The sequence below is a fragment of the Lissotriton helveticus genome, chromosome 6 (assembly GCF_964261635.1).
Source record: "Lissotriton helveticus chromosome 6, aLisHel1.1, whole genome shotgun sequence".
Classification (NCBI taxonomy): Eukaryota; Metazoa; Chordata; class Amphibia; order Caudata; family Salamandridae; genus Lissotriton; species Lissotriton helveticus.
This window is the reverse complement of record NC_136067.1, coordinates 484,822,671-484,842,836: the sequence shown is the minus strand read 5'-3', so window position 1 is coordinate 484,842,836 and position 20,166 is coordinate 484,822,671. Positions and strand designations below refer to the sequence as shown.

Genomic DNA, 20,166 nt, shown 5'->3' with positions numbered 1-20,166 from the left:
GAAAGACAACCATTAGAGGAAATCTTGCATACAGACCCCCGGGCCCCTGTCCCAGCTTCTGTAACGCCATCTCCTCCTAGCAATCTACTCCAAGCACTATAGCTTCTTCAGCGACAATCCAAAGGACACCAACTCCGCAAACCTTCTGGAAAGTATGAGCAACATCAGCCTCACGCAGCTGGTCACCTGCCCCACACACAGTGCAAGACACCTCTTCACAGCCAGTGACAAAGCCAAGTTCAGCCATGTCATCGAAGTATCATGGACAGACCACAGCATCTTCCACTTCACCATTGCAGGCTCCTCAGGCCCCCCCATCAAGTCCCCCAACCCCACGCACCGAACATGGAACAAAATTACTGAGACCTGAAGGACAACCACTCTCAACACCACCAGCAATCTGGAACTGGCGTTTAGAATTTCTCAGACTGGATCTCCAACTGCACCAACACAGTCGCCCCCATGAAACATTCCGATACCAGCAAATCCAGCAAGCACGCCAGCTGGTTCACCCCTGAACTCTAGTACATCAAACACGATTGCAAGCAAAGACGATGGTGCTCCAACATGAATCCCACAGACCTCATTACTCTCTAATCAGCCCACCGAAAATACCACCTTCACCTCAAAGAAGCCCAAAAGGACGTCCTAACAAACCACATTGAAGTAAGTGCCAATCACACAAAGGAACTCTTCAGCGTCGTCAGAGAATTCTCCTATCCTTCAGCCACAGAGAGAACAACCCACTCTTCCCTCATTCTCTGCGACACCCTGGCAGTCTACTTCTACAGCAAGATATCAGACATCCACTACAACTTCGACCCTCAACCCACAGACTTCGGCCACCTTCTGACATCAACTGATGCCACCTACCGCCACCTGCTCACCACATGGAAGCCGCTCACTACACTAAACACCACAGCCATCATGACTTCGATTCACTCTGGAGAACCAACTGCCCCCTGCCCCCACCAAGTCTTCAACCTGGAGCACCAAGAAATCAGCAGTGCACTCACTTACATCCTCAACAAATCCATCACCATTGCCTCATTCCTCACAGGACGCACTCACAGAATCCATCTACCGCCCTTCACCTGAGCCCAAGAGCATCATATCTGTGGCGTCCCCCAAGGCTCCTCCCTCAGCTCCTCCTCGTTCAATGGCTACGTGACTCTGCTGGCCAAAATCGTCCGCACCCACGGACTCATCTCCTATGCAGAGGACACCAAACTCATCCTCTCGCTCTCATGAAAGACCCCGCCACCACCAGATGCAACTTCCGGAATGCCATGACTAAAGTCTCTGACTGGATGAGGTCCAATTGCCTGAAGTTGAACAAGCACAAGAAGGAAGTGCTTATCTCCAGAAAGAACACCTCACCGTGGGACGACACCTGGTAGCCCACTGAACTGACACTAAGACTCCCACTGACCACGCCCTCACCCTCAGCATCATCCTGGACAGCAAACTCACTATGAAGCGCCAGGTTAAAGCTGTATCCTCTTCCTGCTTCCACACCACCCGCATGCTTAGAAGGATCTTCAAATGGATCCCCATCAACACCAGGAAAACACTCACACAAGCCCTCGTCACCAGCCAACTGGACTACAGAAATGCACTCTACTCCAGAACCACCACCCAACTCCTTAAAAGACTCTGGAGTATACAGAACACTGCAGCCAGACACAGCCACAACCTCCCCAAACGGACCAACATCACTGCCCACCTAAGAAAGTCTCCACTGGCGCCCCATCCAGAAGAGGCGCCAGTTCAAGATCCTAACTCACTCCTACAAAGCCATCCACAACCTGAGACCAACCTACATCAACCACTGCCTGACCTTCCACCAATCTGCCAGACAACTGAGCTCCGCCTCCCTCGCCCACGTACCACGCATCTGTCGAAACCAAAACAGAGGTCGTTCCTACTCCTACCTCACCGCCAAGTATGGAGCGACCCATCCCTTCAAACCTCACCTTCACTCGCAGAGATTAGAAAGGGACTCAAGTCCTGGCTCTTCAACTACAGACCTGTAAGACCTCAGCGCCTGGATAATCCTAGGGGTGATTAGCTGCTTTATAGAAGAATTGTTGGATTTATCGACTCAGACCATGAGGCTTATGAATCTATTTCAAGACCGGTCGACAGAAGGAATGGATTGCACTGCCCAAAACATGTTAGCAGAAAACTGTTAGGTTAGTGGCACAAGCCATAGGTAATTTATACAGACTACACATTGTGCATTGCAGGTGCAAACACCAACAATGATTCAGACATACATACATGCCTAAAATGCACAACTAAAAAAAGATTGACATTTGGATTTAAATTTGCCTCTATACCCACAAAAAAAACAAAAAAACTATTCTATTCTGGGACAGTCTACTATGTTAATGGTTTCGGTTATAGCACTCCTGCTATTCTACTTTAAATCATTGTTATGTTGAAGTCTTTTTTCTATTTCTATTGGCCAACTTGAAGCCAGTTTTAACAATCTTGTGACCATATATTTCACCATTGTGGCCACCAATGCCATGAAAACTGCAACTAAGAACTTGGCAATTTAAGCTTAGATAAACCTATTCCAAGATTTTAAAAAAGCCCTGATCATCTGCAAACACAACTTGATGCACACAAATGCCTCTTCCTAACACTAACTTGACATGCATGCTTTACATGAGCACCAATTATGTTACAGACGGACACATTCATTTTTTTTAGGCACGGGGAGATTAAGTGATTTGCCCAGAATCACCTGCCGAGACTGGAACCCGGTTCCCCAACTCGGAGGTCGACAGCCCTAGCCGCTAGTCCACATCCTCTACCCTATTTGAATGGTAGATTACTTTCTGCTGGAGGATCAATCCAGGCTGTATATCCTAATTCGAACACAGCTACCAGAAGTTCAACTAATTGCAAAATAAAGAGTGCAACAACGCAAACATATGCCGCAATTACCACTGACAACACTGTAGAGAACAGAGGTGTGGCGCCGCGGGTAGGGCAACTGACTCCGGAATCTGGGGATCACGGTTCGATCCCCGGCACCAGCGGCAGATAAGCCCAGCACCATGTGACTCAGGGCAATAGCTTGCTTAATCTTCCTGACGGCCCGCAGCGCCTAGAGACCCTTATGGGTGATTGTGCGCTTTACAAACGTGGATTATTATTATTACTATCCATCATCATAATCCTTCAAGCGGCTTCATACGCCATGTCCCACAGATCCAATGGTTAGAACCCAGCATATGGCAAAATATATCAATGATGGCAGGCACGTGCCATCTCTTGCCACCGGGATCCACAGTATGGCCCACTAGGAACCAATGTATGCCTCACCAATGCCATGAGATAACCAAGTAATTGTAAATGCATTTGTATAGTGTTTCACATATGAAAGCGCACCATCGGATAGGCTGGACATTACACCATGAGGGAGCGCTTGGCAGGAAAGATTTTGTACGAACAATGAGGTCTGCGTAGAATGTGCAGGAGTAACTAAAGTGGCGCTCTTGTCCTTTATTGAGTTACAACACTTTATTTGATGGCAGGAAAGCAGCAAGAGGTAGAGTACCTGTAGTTTACATTAGTCAGCTGCTGCAACTTACTTTGCAGTCCCCCTTGGAGGTTTATTTTGTTTTTTCTTTGAGAGGGGCATGGGGTTTGTGTCTGACCACAGTGGAAGTCATTTTGCACATTTGTGATAGGCATTAGAAAGAAAGAGGACATTGATCCAATGGAATTGGATAAATTAGAGGCAAGGCACAATATAACCTATTGTTGTGCTATTGGAATTGAAAGTGCTGTGCAGTGTCCAATCTTAAAGTTGCAGGAAAGGATAAATTAAAGTCATCCACAATGGTAGCAGGTTGTATTTCAGTTATAATTGGTACCGTTTTGCAGCATCAGTCTTACTGCCGGGTGGCTAATCTCTTTGTGCACTGAAAGCATGACCTCTGGATATTGTGTGGATTGATGGTGGTTGACTGAAAGTACAGGTGTGTCCAATTACTTTCTTGATTAAATGATGCAGTGGGATTACTATTTTGAAGGTCAAATGTGGGTAGGAGATATATTTTGGTAAGGTTTAGCTACAGGCATAAGGTGTCCATTGTGAGGCAGCAACTGAGCGCTGTTGGGCAGCGTAATTGCGCCGCCAGCAGTTAACTTTTTAATCTTCCTGTTTTTTCTATTTGTTTTGCTATTATTTTAATTGTACCTTGTTTTTAGTCGCCGCGCTGTGCCTGGCCCCTCACTCCCACACTAAAATCATTGTAAGAGCACCGCTACTTCGGCGGGCCCGGTTCCCGGGGTGGTGGAGTCCATCTTGGGTAGGCTTCAGAAGCGCGACGCCGCCATCTTGGTGCGGGTACTTTTGGAGACTCATTCGCCGAGGTTTCGCCGGCCTATTTAAGGCGGAACCGTGTCCGGGGCAGCCTGGATAAGGTGTCCATTGTGAGGCAGCAACTGAGCGCTGTTGGGCAGCGTAATTGCGCCGCCAGCAGTTAACTTTTTAATCTTCCTGTTTTTTCTATTTGTTTTGCTATTATTTTAATTGTACCTTGTTTTTAGTCGCCGCGCTGTGCCTGGCCCCTCACTCCCACACTAAAATCATTGTAAGAGCACCGCTACTTCGGCGGGCCCGGTTCCCGGGGTGGTGGAGTCCATCTTGGGTAGGCTTCAGAAGCGCGACGCCGCCATCTTGGTGCGGGTACTTTTGGAGACTCATTCGCCGAGGTTTCGCCGGCCTATTTAAGGCGGAACCGTGTCCGGGGCAGCCTGGATAAGGTGTCCATTGTGAGGCAGCAACTGAGCGCTGTTGGGCAGCGTAATTGCGCCGCCAGCAGTTAACTTTTTAATCTTCCTGTTTTTTCTATTTGTTTTGCTATTATTTTAATTGTACCTTGTTTTTAGTCGCCGCGCTGTGCCTGGCCCCTCACTCCCACACTAAAATCATTGTAAGAGCACCGCTACTTCGGCGGGCCCGGTTCCCGGGGTGGTGGAGTCCATCTTGGGTAGGCTTCAGAAGCGCGACACCGCCATCTTGGTGCGGGTACTTTTGGAGACTCATTCGCCGAGGTTTCGCCGGCCTATTTAAAGCTCCACCTTCCTCAACGCGCAGCGGTGACGCGCAGGTGTGGCGCCTTCCCTGCGCCTGAGTCGCGCCAGAGTCCTGCCCGTCTGCGCCCGTCAGCGGCACGTAGGCGGACGGGGCAGGACGGCTGGCAACTCGTCTGACATCCGGGTTAGTTGTATATTGCTACTTATCATGATTACTTACTCCAGTACTGATTTGCGTTCTCTCCGTCCCCCCTGCGGTCTCTGCCATCATGTATTCCCAGGAGGCCGTACATTGAGGAAAGGCTGTAGCGAATGTGGATGGCGTCTTCCCGATCGTAAACATTTTACACAGATTAGTCCTTCCGTTCACCATCAAGGTCTGTTATTAAATACCAGATCCCTGCCTGGCCATGCATTAGACATCTGGAATTTGTTGCAGGACTCGCAAGTATCTTGTTTATTTTTGACAGAGACTTGGCTGGCTGATTCTTCTGCCCCTGATTTGGCGAACGCCGTACCCTCCGCCTATAACATTTTTAGAAAAGATAGGCCATCTGGAAGAGGTGGCGGAGTGGCGATCATAGTAAATAAGAACATACCATGTCGCACTTTCCCTGTTGATAATATACAGGGTAGTGAAGCCTTAGGCTTCACCCTCCAGCTTTCGTCTTCCCAGGCCTGTACAGGTATTCTTGTATATAGACCACCAGGCTCGGTGGGGCCTTTTTTAGAAGAACTGCAGGCAGCTCAATCGACTCCCTGCCTTAGATCTAATCACTGCCTTCTATTGGGTGACCTAAATATTCATATGGATAATAGTTTAGACCCGGACACTCAAACTCTTGGATATTACTTCCGTGCTCGGATTATTTCCGTATGTGGTAGGACCTTCTCACAATAAAGGCCATACTCTGGATCAGATTTTTTCCACTCTTCCTCTCTGTGTATGTTCTCCTTTGCCAGTTTTGTGGTCGGACCATTTTCTTATTTCTTTCTCTTTTCCTGTCACTGTTTCAACACGGACTAAATCTGCTGGGTCGGCGAAACATGTCTCTAAATCTTTCCATCTTCTTACTAGAGATATGCTATTGAACGCCTTGACCAATTCTCCGTGTCCTATCTCTGACAACTTAGAGGATAATATTGCCCTCTTTCACAAATGGCTCACAGATTGTTTGGAGAGCCTGGTTCCGGTCAAGAAATCAAATTCAGCCGAAAGAAGGACATCAGCCCCATGGTTTACTCCTCAGTTAAAAAAATCACAACAAGATCTCACGAAAGCTGAAAGAGCATGGAGGCGAACCTATGATCTTTCTGAGAGGCAGAATTTTAAGGCTTTGACTCGAGCCTACCATAAATCAATCTGGCAAGGAAAAAAATCTTATCTGGAACTTAGAATAAATGAGGCGGAGCATTCGTGTAAAGAAATTTTTAGGGTGGTGAAAGATTTTACTTCTCCATCTGCCTGCATCCCTATCCATGCCCACTCTGAATCCTGGCTGAGGGAATTGGCTGTTTATTTTGTAGATAAAATCACTACTATTCAAGACTCTCTCCTGTCTACTTTTCAGCAGCACACTGTGAGTTTGGGGTGCCCCCCACTAGACCATGGTCCTCTCCTGTGTGACTTCCCTCAACTTGATCGCGTGAGTTCAATGGACATCTTGGCAAATCTTAGATCTGGATCCCCACTTGATCCTTGTCCTGCCAAGTGTTTAGCAAATATGGCACCAGTTCTAAATGATCTGATTAATCCCATTTTGAATCTGTCGCTATCATCCGGGGTAGTTCCTCGGGCTTGGAAAAGCGCCATGATCCTGCCACTCCTGAAAAAACCAGCACTCGACCCTCTGGTCCATGCCAACTATAGACCCATCTCCCTACTCCCTGCTCTGGCGAAAGTGACCGAGAAGTTTGTGCACAGATCAATTTCTAATTTCATCGAGGAAAATGGCCTGTTGCACAGTACTCAATCTGGTTTCCGTGCTAATTTTAGCACGGAGACTGCCCTTCTCGAAATCACGGACGCCATCAGGGAGAAGCTAGACGCGGGAAGAAAAGCTATGTTGGTTATGCTTGACCTGTCGGCGGCATTCGACACCGTTCCCCACGTGCTTCTCCTTTCTAGACTCTGGGACTTCGGACTACGGGGAACGGTGTGGAGTTGGCTTAAATCCTTTCTAGCCGACCGCCGACAGACAATCTGGGCGCCTCCCTACTCCGCCGAGATGCCACCGCTAGAAGTGGGGGTTCCCCAAGGTTCCATCTTGAGCCCCCTCCTCTTTAACATCTTTATGGCCCCTCTGGCGGTGGTGGCGGAGTCTTTTGGCGCCCGGATTGTCTCCTACGCCGATGACACCCAACTCCTGTTTGCAAGTGACAGGGGTGGGTTGTTTGATGACGCCCAGGTTAGGGGCTGTCTGAGTGAGGTTTTTGAGTGGTTCGGATGTCATGGACTGAAGTGCAACTCCGACAAGTCGGAGTTGCTTTTCTTTGGCTGCACCTCCGAGCCTGACTGGAAACCCTGGTGGCCGCAGGACATGTTCCCCCCCCTGCCAGTGTGTCCTTGAAGGCCAAAAATCTGGGAGTCATTATTGACAGTGACCTATCTTTCGGACCACATGTTATGTTATGTTATAAATTTGTAGAGCGCTCAGCTGCCACAGCAAAGTGGCGTCCCGGCGCTATATTGAGCGATAACACAACCAGATGGAGAAACCAGATGGAGCAGGGAACAGATTTAAAGAAGTGGAAACAGAAAGGTCTTGATAGCTCTTCTAAAGGATAGCAGATCCGGTAGGGCACGGATGTCAACGGGTAAAGTGTTCCAGAGACTCGCTGCCAGTACACCAAAAGAGCGACCACCAACTCTGGTTTTCCTGAAGCGAGGGACACATGCCAGGAATTGACCCGACGATCGTAGAATTCTGGAAGGGATATAGTAGGAGATTGCCTGTGCAAGGATAGGGGGAGATGAAGCCTTTAAAATCTTAAAAACCAGGCACAGGGCTTTGAACTTAATCGAATGTCTTACAGGGAAATGCTTTGGCATCCTTCGGATGCTTCGTAAATTTCTTCCCCTAGTGTCCATTCAGCATAGGAAAATCATTGTCCAGGCGCTAGTTGGTTCTAGGCTGGACTATGCGAATGTTTTATTTCTGGGACTTCCCAAATATTTGGTTAGACGTCTACAAATCGCCCAGAATTCAGCTGCCCGAGCCATTTTCGGTCTTCCAAGAAGGGCCGGAGCTACGGATCTTCTTTCAACTTTACATTGGCTACCCATCGCCAAAAGGATCCTTTTCAAAACCTTGACCACGACCTTTAAGGCCTTACATGGCATAGGCCCTAAATATATTGCAAATCGACTTTCTTGGTACCAGCCTTCTAGATCCCTTAGATCTTCTTCCCTATTCCCTATGTGAGAGTATGTTATTCACTCTTGAACTTTCACCCACAGACTCATTCTCTGGTGTACTTATATACCGCCCTCCCAATCAAATAGGGGATTTCATTGAATCACTCCAGTCAAAAATAGCTAACTCTGTGGTTAGTAGATCCAATTTCTCTGTATTAGGAGATATAAATATTCACTTAGATGATCCTAACAATTCCATGGCTAAGGCATTTCTGGACAGTATGGCTGCTCTCCAGATTACACAGAAAGGCTTTGTGCCTACGCATGAAAAGGGCCATCTTCTTGACGGTGTTTTCAGCAATGATAATAGACTGGAAGTAGGGACTCCATTACCTCTTACCTGGACAGACCACTATCTAATACCTATTCAGTGGACCCCAGCTACGCCATCTCAGCCCTCTCCTCGCACCACCCTTTTTGGAAGAGATTGGTCCAAAGTCTCCCCAGACCAATGGGCCAATTTACTTTCGGCCGCCCCTCCCCAAAGGGCAACAGACCCTGCAGCGCAATATGAGAATTACATCAAATGGCTGTGCACAGCCCTGGACTCTATTGCACCTATCAAAGCCCTTAAAGAAAAAACTAAGTCCAAGGAATCACCTTGGTACACTCTTGAACTTAAAGAACTAAAAAGGGCATGCAGAAGATTTGAAAGAAACTGGAGGATTTCTCGTAGTAAGATAGACAAAACAACACACCTTGAGGCCATTAAAAAATATAAATTAGAAATTAGACGAACCAAAATTTTATACTTCGAGGAAAAATTTTTAACTGCCTCCAACTCTTCTAGAGAAATCTTTCAGATAGCAAAATTCCTGGTTGATGTCCCCCTGGTTCCTGCTGACCCAAGCACAGCTCAGGCCCGCTGCGAAAGTCAAGCTGAGTATTTCTATAGTAAAATACAAAAAATTGCCTCAGCTTTTAGCTCACCTAATCTATCCCAGGATATGGGAGCCAGCTCATCTAATGTCACGACTCCAACATTAAATGAGTTTCCACTGCTGGATGAGAACTCACTTGGGACTATTATGATGAAAATGAAATCAGGATCTCCTACAGACCCTGCCCCTCCCTATCAGTTAGTAAAAATTGAGCACATTGTCAAACCGGTTATCCTCAATATACTAAACTCATCCATTTCCACAGGTTCTGTACCCACCGCATGGAAATGTGCACAGGTCAGGGCTTTGCTGAAGAAACCCACCCTGGATCCAGGTAATATGGCCAACTATCGGCCTATTTCCCTCCTTCCGTGGATCAGCAAACTCTTAGAAAAACATGTCAACTCATCTATTACCCAATTTTTAGAGAACCATCATCTTCTCCACGATTCCCAAGCGGGCTTTCGCCCAAAATTGGGAACTGAGGCGGCCCTCCTGGCGGTAACTGAGCTGGCCAGGAAGCAAATGGATCAAGGCGGCACTACAGCAATTATGTTGCTCGACCTTAGTGCCGCCTTCGATACCGTTAATACCAGCATTCTTCTTCACCGCCTCAATCGGATGGGAATCTCTGGGAAGGCAATGCATTGGCTCCAGTCATTCCTGGAAAATCGATCCTTCAGGGTAGTTGAGGGTACCATTCACTCAAAAGTCTGGCCCTTGGATCAAGGTGTACCTCAGGGCTCTTCATTGAGCCCTACCCTTTTTAATATTTACATGCAACCGTTAGCTGACATAGTGCACTCTTTCGGCCTTGATATAATCACCTACGCCGATGATACACAATTAGTGGTATCTATGAACCAGGCAGACTCTTCCTCATCCAACTTAAGTAACTGTTTGGTAGCGGTAGCTCAGTGGATGGCCACCTCGCATTTAAAATTAAACGGCGAGAAAACTGAGCTCATGGTGTTGGGCAATTCAACCATTCCCAGCCCTCTGTCAAATTGGCCACCGTGCATGGGTCCCATACCCCAACCAAAGTGCCACATAAAGAGCCTAGGCATTTGGCTAGACTCCAATCTCAGCTTTATGCAGCAAGCTACCACTCTCTCTGCCACATGCTTTGGACTAATGCGTATGCTGAGAAAAGTGTTGCCCCTTCTCCCCTTTGAAGCCCGCAGAATAATGGTTCAAGCCATTATTCTGTCCCGCCTAGACTACGGGAACTCGTTATATCTAGGTGCCCCCGCATTTACAATAAAAAAACTACAGGTGACCCAGAACGCTGCAGCCCGCCTCCTGTTGGGCCTCAACAAACGAGAGTCAGCCACCACTGCCTTGAAGAAACTGCACTGGCTCCCTGTTAAGGCCAGAGTGCTGTTTAAATCTCTTTGTCTTATGCACAAAGCTATGTGGAAGAATGCCCCCACTATGATTTGTTCTTTGGCAATACCCTATCTCCCTCACAGATCCCTAAGATCCAGCACTGCCTTTCTGGCTACTGTTAGCAAAATCAGACGGACCAGATGGGGCGGACGCTCCTTTTCTTGGAATGCCGCGAAAGAATGGAACTCTCTGCCCACCTCCCTTCGCAGTGAGCCTAGTCTTTTAAAATTTCGGAAGGATCTGAAAACTTATCTGTTCATTTAATCCCTTCCCTTCTAGTATGACGGTACTTAGCGCTACGAGGCCTCCGGGTTGTTTGCGCTTTATAAAACCCGATTAATAATAATAATAATAATAATAATAATTCAAAATGACTGTTCCCATTATCAAGCGCGCCAGAACAGGAGGCCGGTCCTTTCGTTATTTAGCTCCCCGTGCCTGGAATGACCTTCCGATTTCTCTAAGACAGGCTTCCAGCCTTTTTTCTTTCCGAAAGGCCCTTAAAACATGGCTCTTCCCTTAATTGGTGTTGTTTTTATGTTCCCTTTCAGTTGTTATGTTGCTCCCCTTTTTGGTGGGTACCTTCGCTAAAGCGCCGGGATGCTCCGTGGAGTGGCCGTGCGCTATAGAAGCACAAAATTAACATAACATAACATAACATTCTTATTAGGACCACTAAGAGACCTATAAGAGTAATCTAGGCCCTATAGTGATTATAATCCACATTTTGAATTTGTTCAGGTTTGTGGAGCTAAAATGTTAGGTTTGTCCTGCATCCTTATTCAGGAATGAGACAGATTTTTTGTTTTTATATCTTTAAATTTCAGGTGGTCTAATATAATCCATGCAATTCATTGAGTTTCCACTAGCGTTACCTGCACTGAGAGTGCTGCCCTCTTAAGTTTCTTTTATTGTAGGAGAGAATGGTTAGGTGAGGTGCTCATCTACCAGACTCCGTAAAACCATTGTAAATGTGTTTCTTTGTGTACCGAGAGCGGGCAGAAAAAGCCTACACTACATCCAAGATACAAAAAACAGGCCCCACAACATGGATATTTACTTGAACAAATGTTAAAATTCTGCCATTTTGTTAGACCAATGGTCACCAAAATGCTATCATACATCAAGGACATGAAACATATGCCGAATATTCTCATCAAAGTCAAGTTTGACCCAAATGAGGAGTTAGTCATTGGAACGGATGTAAAATCCTTCTACACAGCATTCCTCAAAAGGAAACCTTAAGAGCGATAGAAGTACTACTCTACCATTCACACTGGATCTACAACACCTCTAGAAAGATAATGATTGCATTGATGGACCCACCCATGAGAGACAGTTTTGCTCTAATTTCTATCTACAGACCCACGGAGCATCTAAATTTTGCTGCTGGCCTGGCTTATCAACATGTTCAAAGTTTTGAGGTAGATCATATTGGGTCTGACAATAATGCCTTTAAATAGATCTTTAAACTATGGTGTTGCAACATTGATTATGTTTTTGTTATCTGAAGGGATGACATAGGAACAGCAAACAGGTTCATTACATGGCTCCACAGCTGCAATAATTTTGTGATATTTACTCACTAAATATCTGTCCATTTCACTTAGGAGGGAAAATGGACCAACAACGTCTTACCTAACCCTATAGATAAAAAAGAATTGTTTTGATACAATAGGTGCAACCCCCTTCCTCAGAGAGAGCTTACCTTTTGGACCTCCTTGTGACTTTTCGAATTTAAATTACTATAAGAATCAAGCTCAAACGCCCACAAACTCATTGTTCAAAAATATCCAATTCGTACAACAGAGAGAGCCAACAAGCAAGCTAAGAAACAATAGAGATATGCTCTCCAGAAGAGAAAGAAGACAGCCAAATCTGTATAACCACTTTCAATCAGAATCATACAAACTATGTTAGCATGATACCCTGGAAGGTTCAGATGAGAATAAATGAGCACAGAAGTAATGTCGGGTGCAAAACCCTGTCAACAAAATCAACTGCATGACATAATGAACTAAAGCGGTTAGCTGTAGAACAAATCAAAGAACCCAATGTACATATGACATACCCTTGAGAAAAAAATTATTTTCCACTGGCTCAAATTACAAGATTACAAACAGAATTATGGATTTGGCTCCATTCACTTACTTGTAATGTTGGCACACCCAGAAAAGATCACAAACCTTCATAGCATTAAATTTGTGAATACAGATATTCTATATACTAGCAGAATTTTAGCATTCCCAAATACACTGTGAATCCGTATTGGGGAATTTAACGCTCTAAATTGAATTTCAGTGCACCAAAATATTCTGAAAATATGCCTCTATAACTTTACTTCTTTCTTCTTTAACATCAGTAACTCAGTGACTCCTGTTCAGAGCAGTTTACGCTACCATGTGGGGTGCCGCAGGGCTCCTCGTTAAGCCCCACCCTGTTTAACCTTCATGTGACCCCTTTAGCCAACATCATCAGGCAATTTGGCTTCACACTAATATCCTACGCGGATGACACCCAAATTGTGGTGTCAATTTCAAGCAGCCCTGAAGAGACAGACGATCGCTTTAAACAATGTATGTCCCACATAAACCAATGGATGGGGTCAAAATTGTCTAAAGCTTAACGGAACCAAAACAGAGGTCCTCCTATTGGGATCAGATACCTCTTTTTGGTCACAGAACTGGTGGCCCCCCAATATGGGAGCTCACCCCACCCCAGTTCAAAAAGTGAGGAACTTGGGCATCATCTTCAATGACAAACTGTCCTTACAACACCAGGTCAACAAAGTCGAATCTTTGATATTTCTAACTTTAAAATCAATCCGCAAAATATGCACCTTCATCCCCCCTGAAGCAGTAAAAACTCTAGTGACAGTTCTAGTCATGGCCAGACAGGACTACAGAAATGCCCTATACCTAGGCCTCCAAACACAGCACATGGCCAAGCTTCAGCGTGCACAAAATGCCGCAGCCAGAACATTGCTGGACATCCCCAAATTCCAATCCATGGGCATTCATGCTCTATATAAATCTTACAATCAAATCAAACATCGCCCGCTCCTCATGTAAACCAGCTTGAATGCCCCCAAACACCTACATGTTTGGAATGTTGTATGTGGTTGATTGCTATGTACAGCGATCTCCAGATTTTTAGAGTCATTCTTGTGTATTACAAATACCAAAACAAGATCAATTAAATGATTACCAGATTGCTTGTGAATCTATTATTATAATCCACATGGTAGCTAACATACTGCAGTAAAGGTGACATAGCAAGTAACTTACCAGTAGGGGAAAGATTTTCCCTTCTGTACTTCATTTCCTGTAATCTTTTTTCCATTGCATTTCCCCGATGTACTACTGTAGCCTTTGGGCTATACATTAATTCACCATCCTCATCAAATAATAATACTGGAACATCAAATCCTGAAAAATCAATACAGTAATAATTGAAGACTAATATATGTAATATATGAGTAGCTCGTAATAAATACCAAAGAAATATTCATCATGATCTCACTTCGAACAAACCATATATTCGTATAGCTATCATCCAAATACAGAAATACATCTATTATACAAGTATTGTACAGTGAATATAAGTATTTAACATAGAACTATTGTACACTATTTTACACTACCTGGTCGATTTACTGCAGTCGATCTGAATGTGATTAAACAATTTCTTTTCCTTACATTTTTTGCGTAGGTGTTGTGTCATAAATATACTTGGAATGTGTTTTCAATATTTTCTGCTGCCTATGCATAACCTTTTAAAAAAACATTTTTTGTATTTTTTTATGTGTTTTGCAGCCCTGAACAATTCCTTTTGGGCAAAATGCGTTGGCTACAGCAATATAAGAAAATAAAGGTCTTAATGCAAGAATCATGAATAAAGAATGTATTTTTCTCAAGAAAAAGACATTGGAGTCTGTGCATTGCATAGTATAATCATTTAGGCATACAGTTCCGAAAAATAAGGGGGGGTGTTCTAAATGTGGGTGCTGAGTCATACTATTTTTAATGTTGATGGAGTATCCCTCCTGGTGTGGAAGATTAAGATGGCTGGTGGTCTAGACTCTAGCACCGCCATGTCTGCCTAATAATTTACCCACTAATATGTTAGGTGTAGCGTCTTTGTGCCTCTGCCTCTCTTTTGTACATTGATAGTTCAAAGTCTGAATCACGGTAAGCATCACTTGGGTAGGAAACCAAAAAATGAGCTATGTTGCACCTAAACCTAAGTAAACAAAACCTCCGATAATGTTAAGGTAGAGACCTCCTTCTTTCCAAGCTCTTAGGTTTCTCTTCTCCTTCCCTACATGGTAAGACATTCTGTCTTTAATAAGCTATTAGATAGGGCAGTGATGTCCCATGGGTTAAAAACATTCAGCCCTTCCTAACAACATACATTGTTCTTTAACATATCTCAACCATAGGATTCTATGAGCATGATCAAGCCATAAACAGTCAGTGTTCACAACCGGATTTTAAAAATGTTGTTTGGCTCAGATAGAGTACCACAACATAAGTGGTGATAATTTAATGCAATCCTACAAATAGGGTAAGCCGGTTCTCAATATTAGGATGCAATCATCTGCGTATAGCAATAAAGGAGTTTCCTTGGACTGCCCCTGGGTGTATCTGCCTCCTCTAGAGTTAAAAAGCTATCAAGCTCATTGATATATAGAAAAAAATTGAAAAGGGTCCAGCACATACCCTTGTCTTACACCACGCTTCATTTTAATAGGAGCATTGCATTCAACATTAGCCGTATACCTTATGCACCCAGTCACAACTTGGTGCATTTTTTTTAGCTCAGATGCACAAACAGGACCTCCACTCCCATTTTTAACATATTCTTCCAAAGCTTCCCTTTGTTTACCTAGTCAAACGCTGAGGTAAGGTCCATAAATGCTAATTACAAGCAACACTTCTTCACCTGCGTACACTTACTAAGGATTAAGTGAAGGTTCAAACATTGATCAACTGTTCCGAGGCCCTTCCTAACCCAATACTGAACAATGGGAAAAGAAAAGATACATACCTGTAGTCCTAGTTCTGCATCGTAGGAGCACATCCTTCGATATATATTAACAGTTGAAGGAAAAGGCACTTAAGAATGTTCATCACTGAAAGGCATTTTCCATGTAGTCTCAGTGCAGTCTGTCAGTAATGCATTTACCTGCTGAGTGCTGTAGAAGAATTGCTGGAAAAAGTCTAATATAGCCTTTGAATGATCAACACTGTCATGGTAAAAAAAGCAGCCCGAATACAATACAGCATGAAGAGGTAAAGCAGACAGATAGGCTACCACTGTTGGGATTAAAAAAAGGAGGCCAGCACGTTTAAGGACACCAGAAGCACCCTATCCCACAATGCACTGCAGAGGCAGTTTGCTTGAGTGTGTCAAGTCTATTTTACGTTAATCACACAATATAAATATACTCCGACACTGGAGAGGAGGGAGGATCGTCTATGACTTCAATGAAGATCCCTACGATGCAGAACCAAGATTACAGGTATGTAACTTTTCCTTCTGCAACGTAGGATCTTCATTGATAGTCAAACACTTTGAATAGAGTAGCAAGCTGAGAGAAGAACTCTCCCCCTCCCCCCCACGCGACGGCTGTCAAATACATGTAAGCTGTGAATTCATAATGTGCATTAGCACAAAAAGCCAGTATTACAGTGAATTAAAAGTTCAAGGTGACAAAACATAACTATTTGAATAGGTTCCTCAAACTTTCTTGCCCAACTTTTGCTTCGGCCAGTCTACTCTTCTGAGAAAAAAACACATTTAATTTAGAGGGGAAAAGAGAGCTCTACATAAGTACAGGGATCTAAAAGGCAAAAGGCCAGAATATTCAAGTGATTTCACTGATTTGCTCAATAAGGTGCTAACAGTACAACACAGTGGGAGTCAGTCGTTAGACGGCTCAATCACCAATACAAGTTTCTTTAAAACGTAGGCAAACTAAATAGGTCCATTATTTACATCTTTGGATAGCCTTCTTAAGAAATAAGAAACGCATAATATATGCATGTTCGAAGGATTTTTTTTGTTTTGTTAAAAGCCTCCTTATGACAAATAAAACTGACAGAAAGGGGGTATGTAATGTGCAAAAACTAATATCTTTAAAACATTTGCGGAAAACCATAAAATGTGTGGTCGTTTGTCTAGCCTTTCCATCACATTGGTACTGTAGGAAATTCAAAAGGCATAAATCTGATTGGGGGAAACCACTAGATGGTGGAGCAGCTCAAGGCGTAAGCCAATTAATAGGAATCGGTCATGAGTATTTTTTACATTTACCAAATATACTTGGATCCCCTATTCGGATAGACCCATACAATATCCATCTACTTTGAGTTTCCTTCTTTCCTGTAACTCTCTAAGGCTCTCTTTCTTCCCCACAAAAATAGATCTCATTTCCTTTTAACTAAACTGTAAAATGCTGTGCGAGTTCTGAAAGAGTAAGGTTTACCCTAGTGTTTGTAATAGAGCTGTAATATACTGGAGCCACAGTATCTTTTCGTGGTGATCAAGACCCAGGCAATCCGTGATAACATCCCTGGTGAACTTAGTGCCTTCTTTCAACTAGATGCTATTCCTCTTCGGTAGTGTATTAACGTTGATGGTGTCTTCGATATGATCTATGTCCAGTTCTTTGCGTACAATATAGGCTGGAGTCGAACTTGGGACTACCTGTAGCCTACATAGGAAAATGTTTTCTTGTGTCAGTAGCGGTTTATGCTTTTCCATACCCCAAACTGGTGATCTATATAAGGCAACTGAGAGACATTTACTTCTGTATAATTTCTTGATTTCTCTCAATGGTTTGCTGCCTATAAAACTAAGTACAGAAGCAGTGGCTCTTACACATTTTAATTTAGCTGTTTCCAGATGATATGTCCAGTCTTTCTGTGAAATGCCTAGGTAACTAAAGGTCTTCACTTCTTCTAGTTTTGACCCTGTACATAATGATGTTCCCTTTTCTTATTCTTTTCCAGCAAACTATGGTGCAAGTTTTGGTTAAATTCAGTTTTAGGTCTTTACCCTCCATAAAAGCAACAAAGTTATTTATAAATTGCTGGAGACCATTTGCCGTTCTGGATAAAAAGCATTGCACCATCTGCGTAAAGAAAGATCGGGGTAACGCAGGTACTCACTCTAGGAGGCTGTCCACCCCATTTATGTACAGTGAGAATAGGAGAGGTGCAAGAACACATGCCTGCCTAATACCCTGTGTGAGAAGTTAGTCTGGCATATGATGTCCACTAGTTCTAGTGGGCACCTTGCACCAGTCTAATCAACCCTTATTGAACGTGGTTGTAAAGTCAACCTTATAGAAAGCTATCCTAGGAATAGCAGTGGCGAGCAGTCTTCAGGCTAAGACTTCAGAGATCGAATTAAGCTAATTGTTTTACCAATTATAATCCCTTGAGTACCAAATGAAAGCACACCACACAAGCTATAGATCAAATATATATGTATTTATTCTAAACACAACCCCTCCGCACTCTTTATGAGGTCAGAGGTAAAAATACAATTGTAGTGAATTAATTAGCTTACGATAAGTTGCACAGCATACATTTTGACCTAGGGGCCTCACAAACCATATACTAAAATAGTGGTATAAAAACCACGTGAGAATTAGAAAGCAGGCCTGGGGCCTGTGGAATCGCTGGGGCTACTCTAAACAACCAAAGGTTAGGATGTAGGAGGCAGACGCGTGCAGCGTCTAAACACAGCCGTGGGTTACCATTGACTTTCTACTGGAAACTAACAAGTTACAAATTTACAATTTAAGGACACTTCTAAATGAACTACGATGGAACCCTTTTAGACTTGGACACTAGGAGGGCCAATACCCTCAAGACTACCAGAGTACTCTTGTTACCTCACCCACGGAAGCCGGGTGCACAGGTCTCTTTTGGTGTTGGGTTTCGTCATCAATTTCAATGGAGATCTACAAAGTGCTGCAGGCGACCAGAGGAAAAGTGTACGGGTGGATCAAAGATCTGTAGAACGTGAAAGCAGAAGGGACAGAGTCTGGGCCACTTGCCAGTGACCAGGGCGGCGATAGGAATATGCCACCAGATGTTGGGTGATTTCAGGTGAAAAGGTGAAGTTTGTCTCTTCAGCCACGAGGACCAGGAGGAGTCGACGACAACCAGGAGCTGGATTCGAGCTGTCCCATGACGGATCTAGTTGACTGCGGTGTCGGTATGCGGATTGGACCCATTAAGCCTTGGCAAACGCAATCCAAGCAGGATGTCGAGATGGGCTTCGGTGCAGACCAGCAAGGTCTGTGGAACTTCTCCTTTGCAGGGAAGTTGGAGCAAGCCTGGAGCAACCAGGAAAGCGAGTTGTAATAAAGGATTGTCTTCTTGGGGGCTCACTTGCCAATGGACTAGGAACCGCGAAGACGCGTCGAGCAGAAATGCACAAAGCGAGCCCACGGGCCACTCGTGGAGTGTGGAGCTCTGAGCTTCGGTGCAAAAGGTGCTCGGGTATGGGGCTTCAAGCTCCCCAATGCACAACTTTGGGATACCTCGGGAAGTCGATGCAGGTAGCAAAATGCAGGATGTCCAGGAGTTCCGGTCCCACGTCTCTCGTGTCCGCCACGGATCTCAGCTTTGCTGTGAGCGAAGGTCGGGTCAGAGATGTCTGGAAGTCCTTGTCCTGCGTCGCAGATTCTTGGGATCCGGCGGGAGCCTTGAAAATGCAGACCGGCAAAAATGCTTTTGGTGCCTTTTTGAACAGGGTGGTCACTCCTTGACCACAAGGGAGATGTCTTCCATCTTCCAGTCGAAATGGAATGTCGAAGGTCCAGGATATATGTTTCAGAGTTTCATCCAAGGTAATCTAATCTAAAGTCCTAGGGACTGGGATCCTATACTTATACTAAAGTTTAGGGGTTGGACTATCTTTAAGGTCCCTCCTATGGGTGGACCTGGGGTGGGGGTGGTTACACCCTTTCCCCTTGTCCAGTTTTGCGCCAGAACTGGGGCTGAGTGCCCCAGCAACCGGTTTGAACTGGGAAATGCATGGAGCACCTAGTGTGCCCCAGGCAGTGTCTGGAAAGCATTCACTGAATGCAGCCCTTCCTGCCCCAATACACAAAGAGCCTGTCTGGGGAGGTGCCAGACAGGGGATGTATTCCAAAGTGTTTGACACCTTACACGAAATGTTTTGATAAAGCCAAACCAAAGTTAGCATTAACCGCAAGGATTATAATGCACTTAAGAGTATATGGTATGGCTATGTCATAGAACAGCTAAAAGGATATGGTTCCGAAAGCTGCAGAGGGGCTACCTCTCACCCTCTCACACCCTCTCACACCCTCGCACCCTCTCACATAAAACCAAGCACTCTGCCTCCAGGATTGTCAAGGCCTGCCATAGGAGT

General features: G+C 44.7%; 1 protein-coding gene across 2 annotated transcripts in view; it reads right to left on the bottom strand.

Annotated features, from left to right (window-relative positions):
* MCPH1 (microcephalin 1) overlaps nucleotides 1-20,166 on the bottom strand; it is a 1,654,378-nt gene that overhangs the window by 1,577,363 nt on the left and 56,849 nt on the right. For both annotated transcript variants that reach the window (XM_078647933.1, XM_078647932.1), the window contains exon 6: nucleotides 14,037-14,177. In XM_078647933.1, the coding sequence (XP_078504059.1) occupies nucleotides 14,037-14,177 (141 nt within the window). The remainder of the gene's footprint in view (nucleotides 1-14,036; nucleotides 14,178-20,166) is intronic.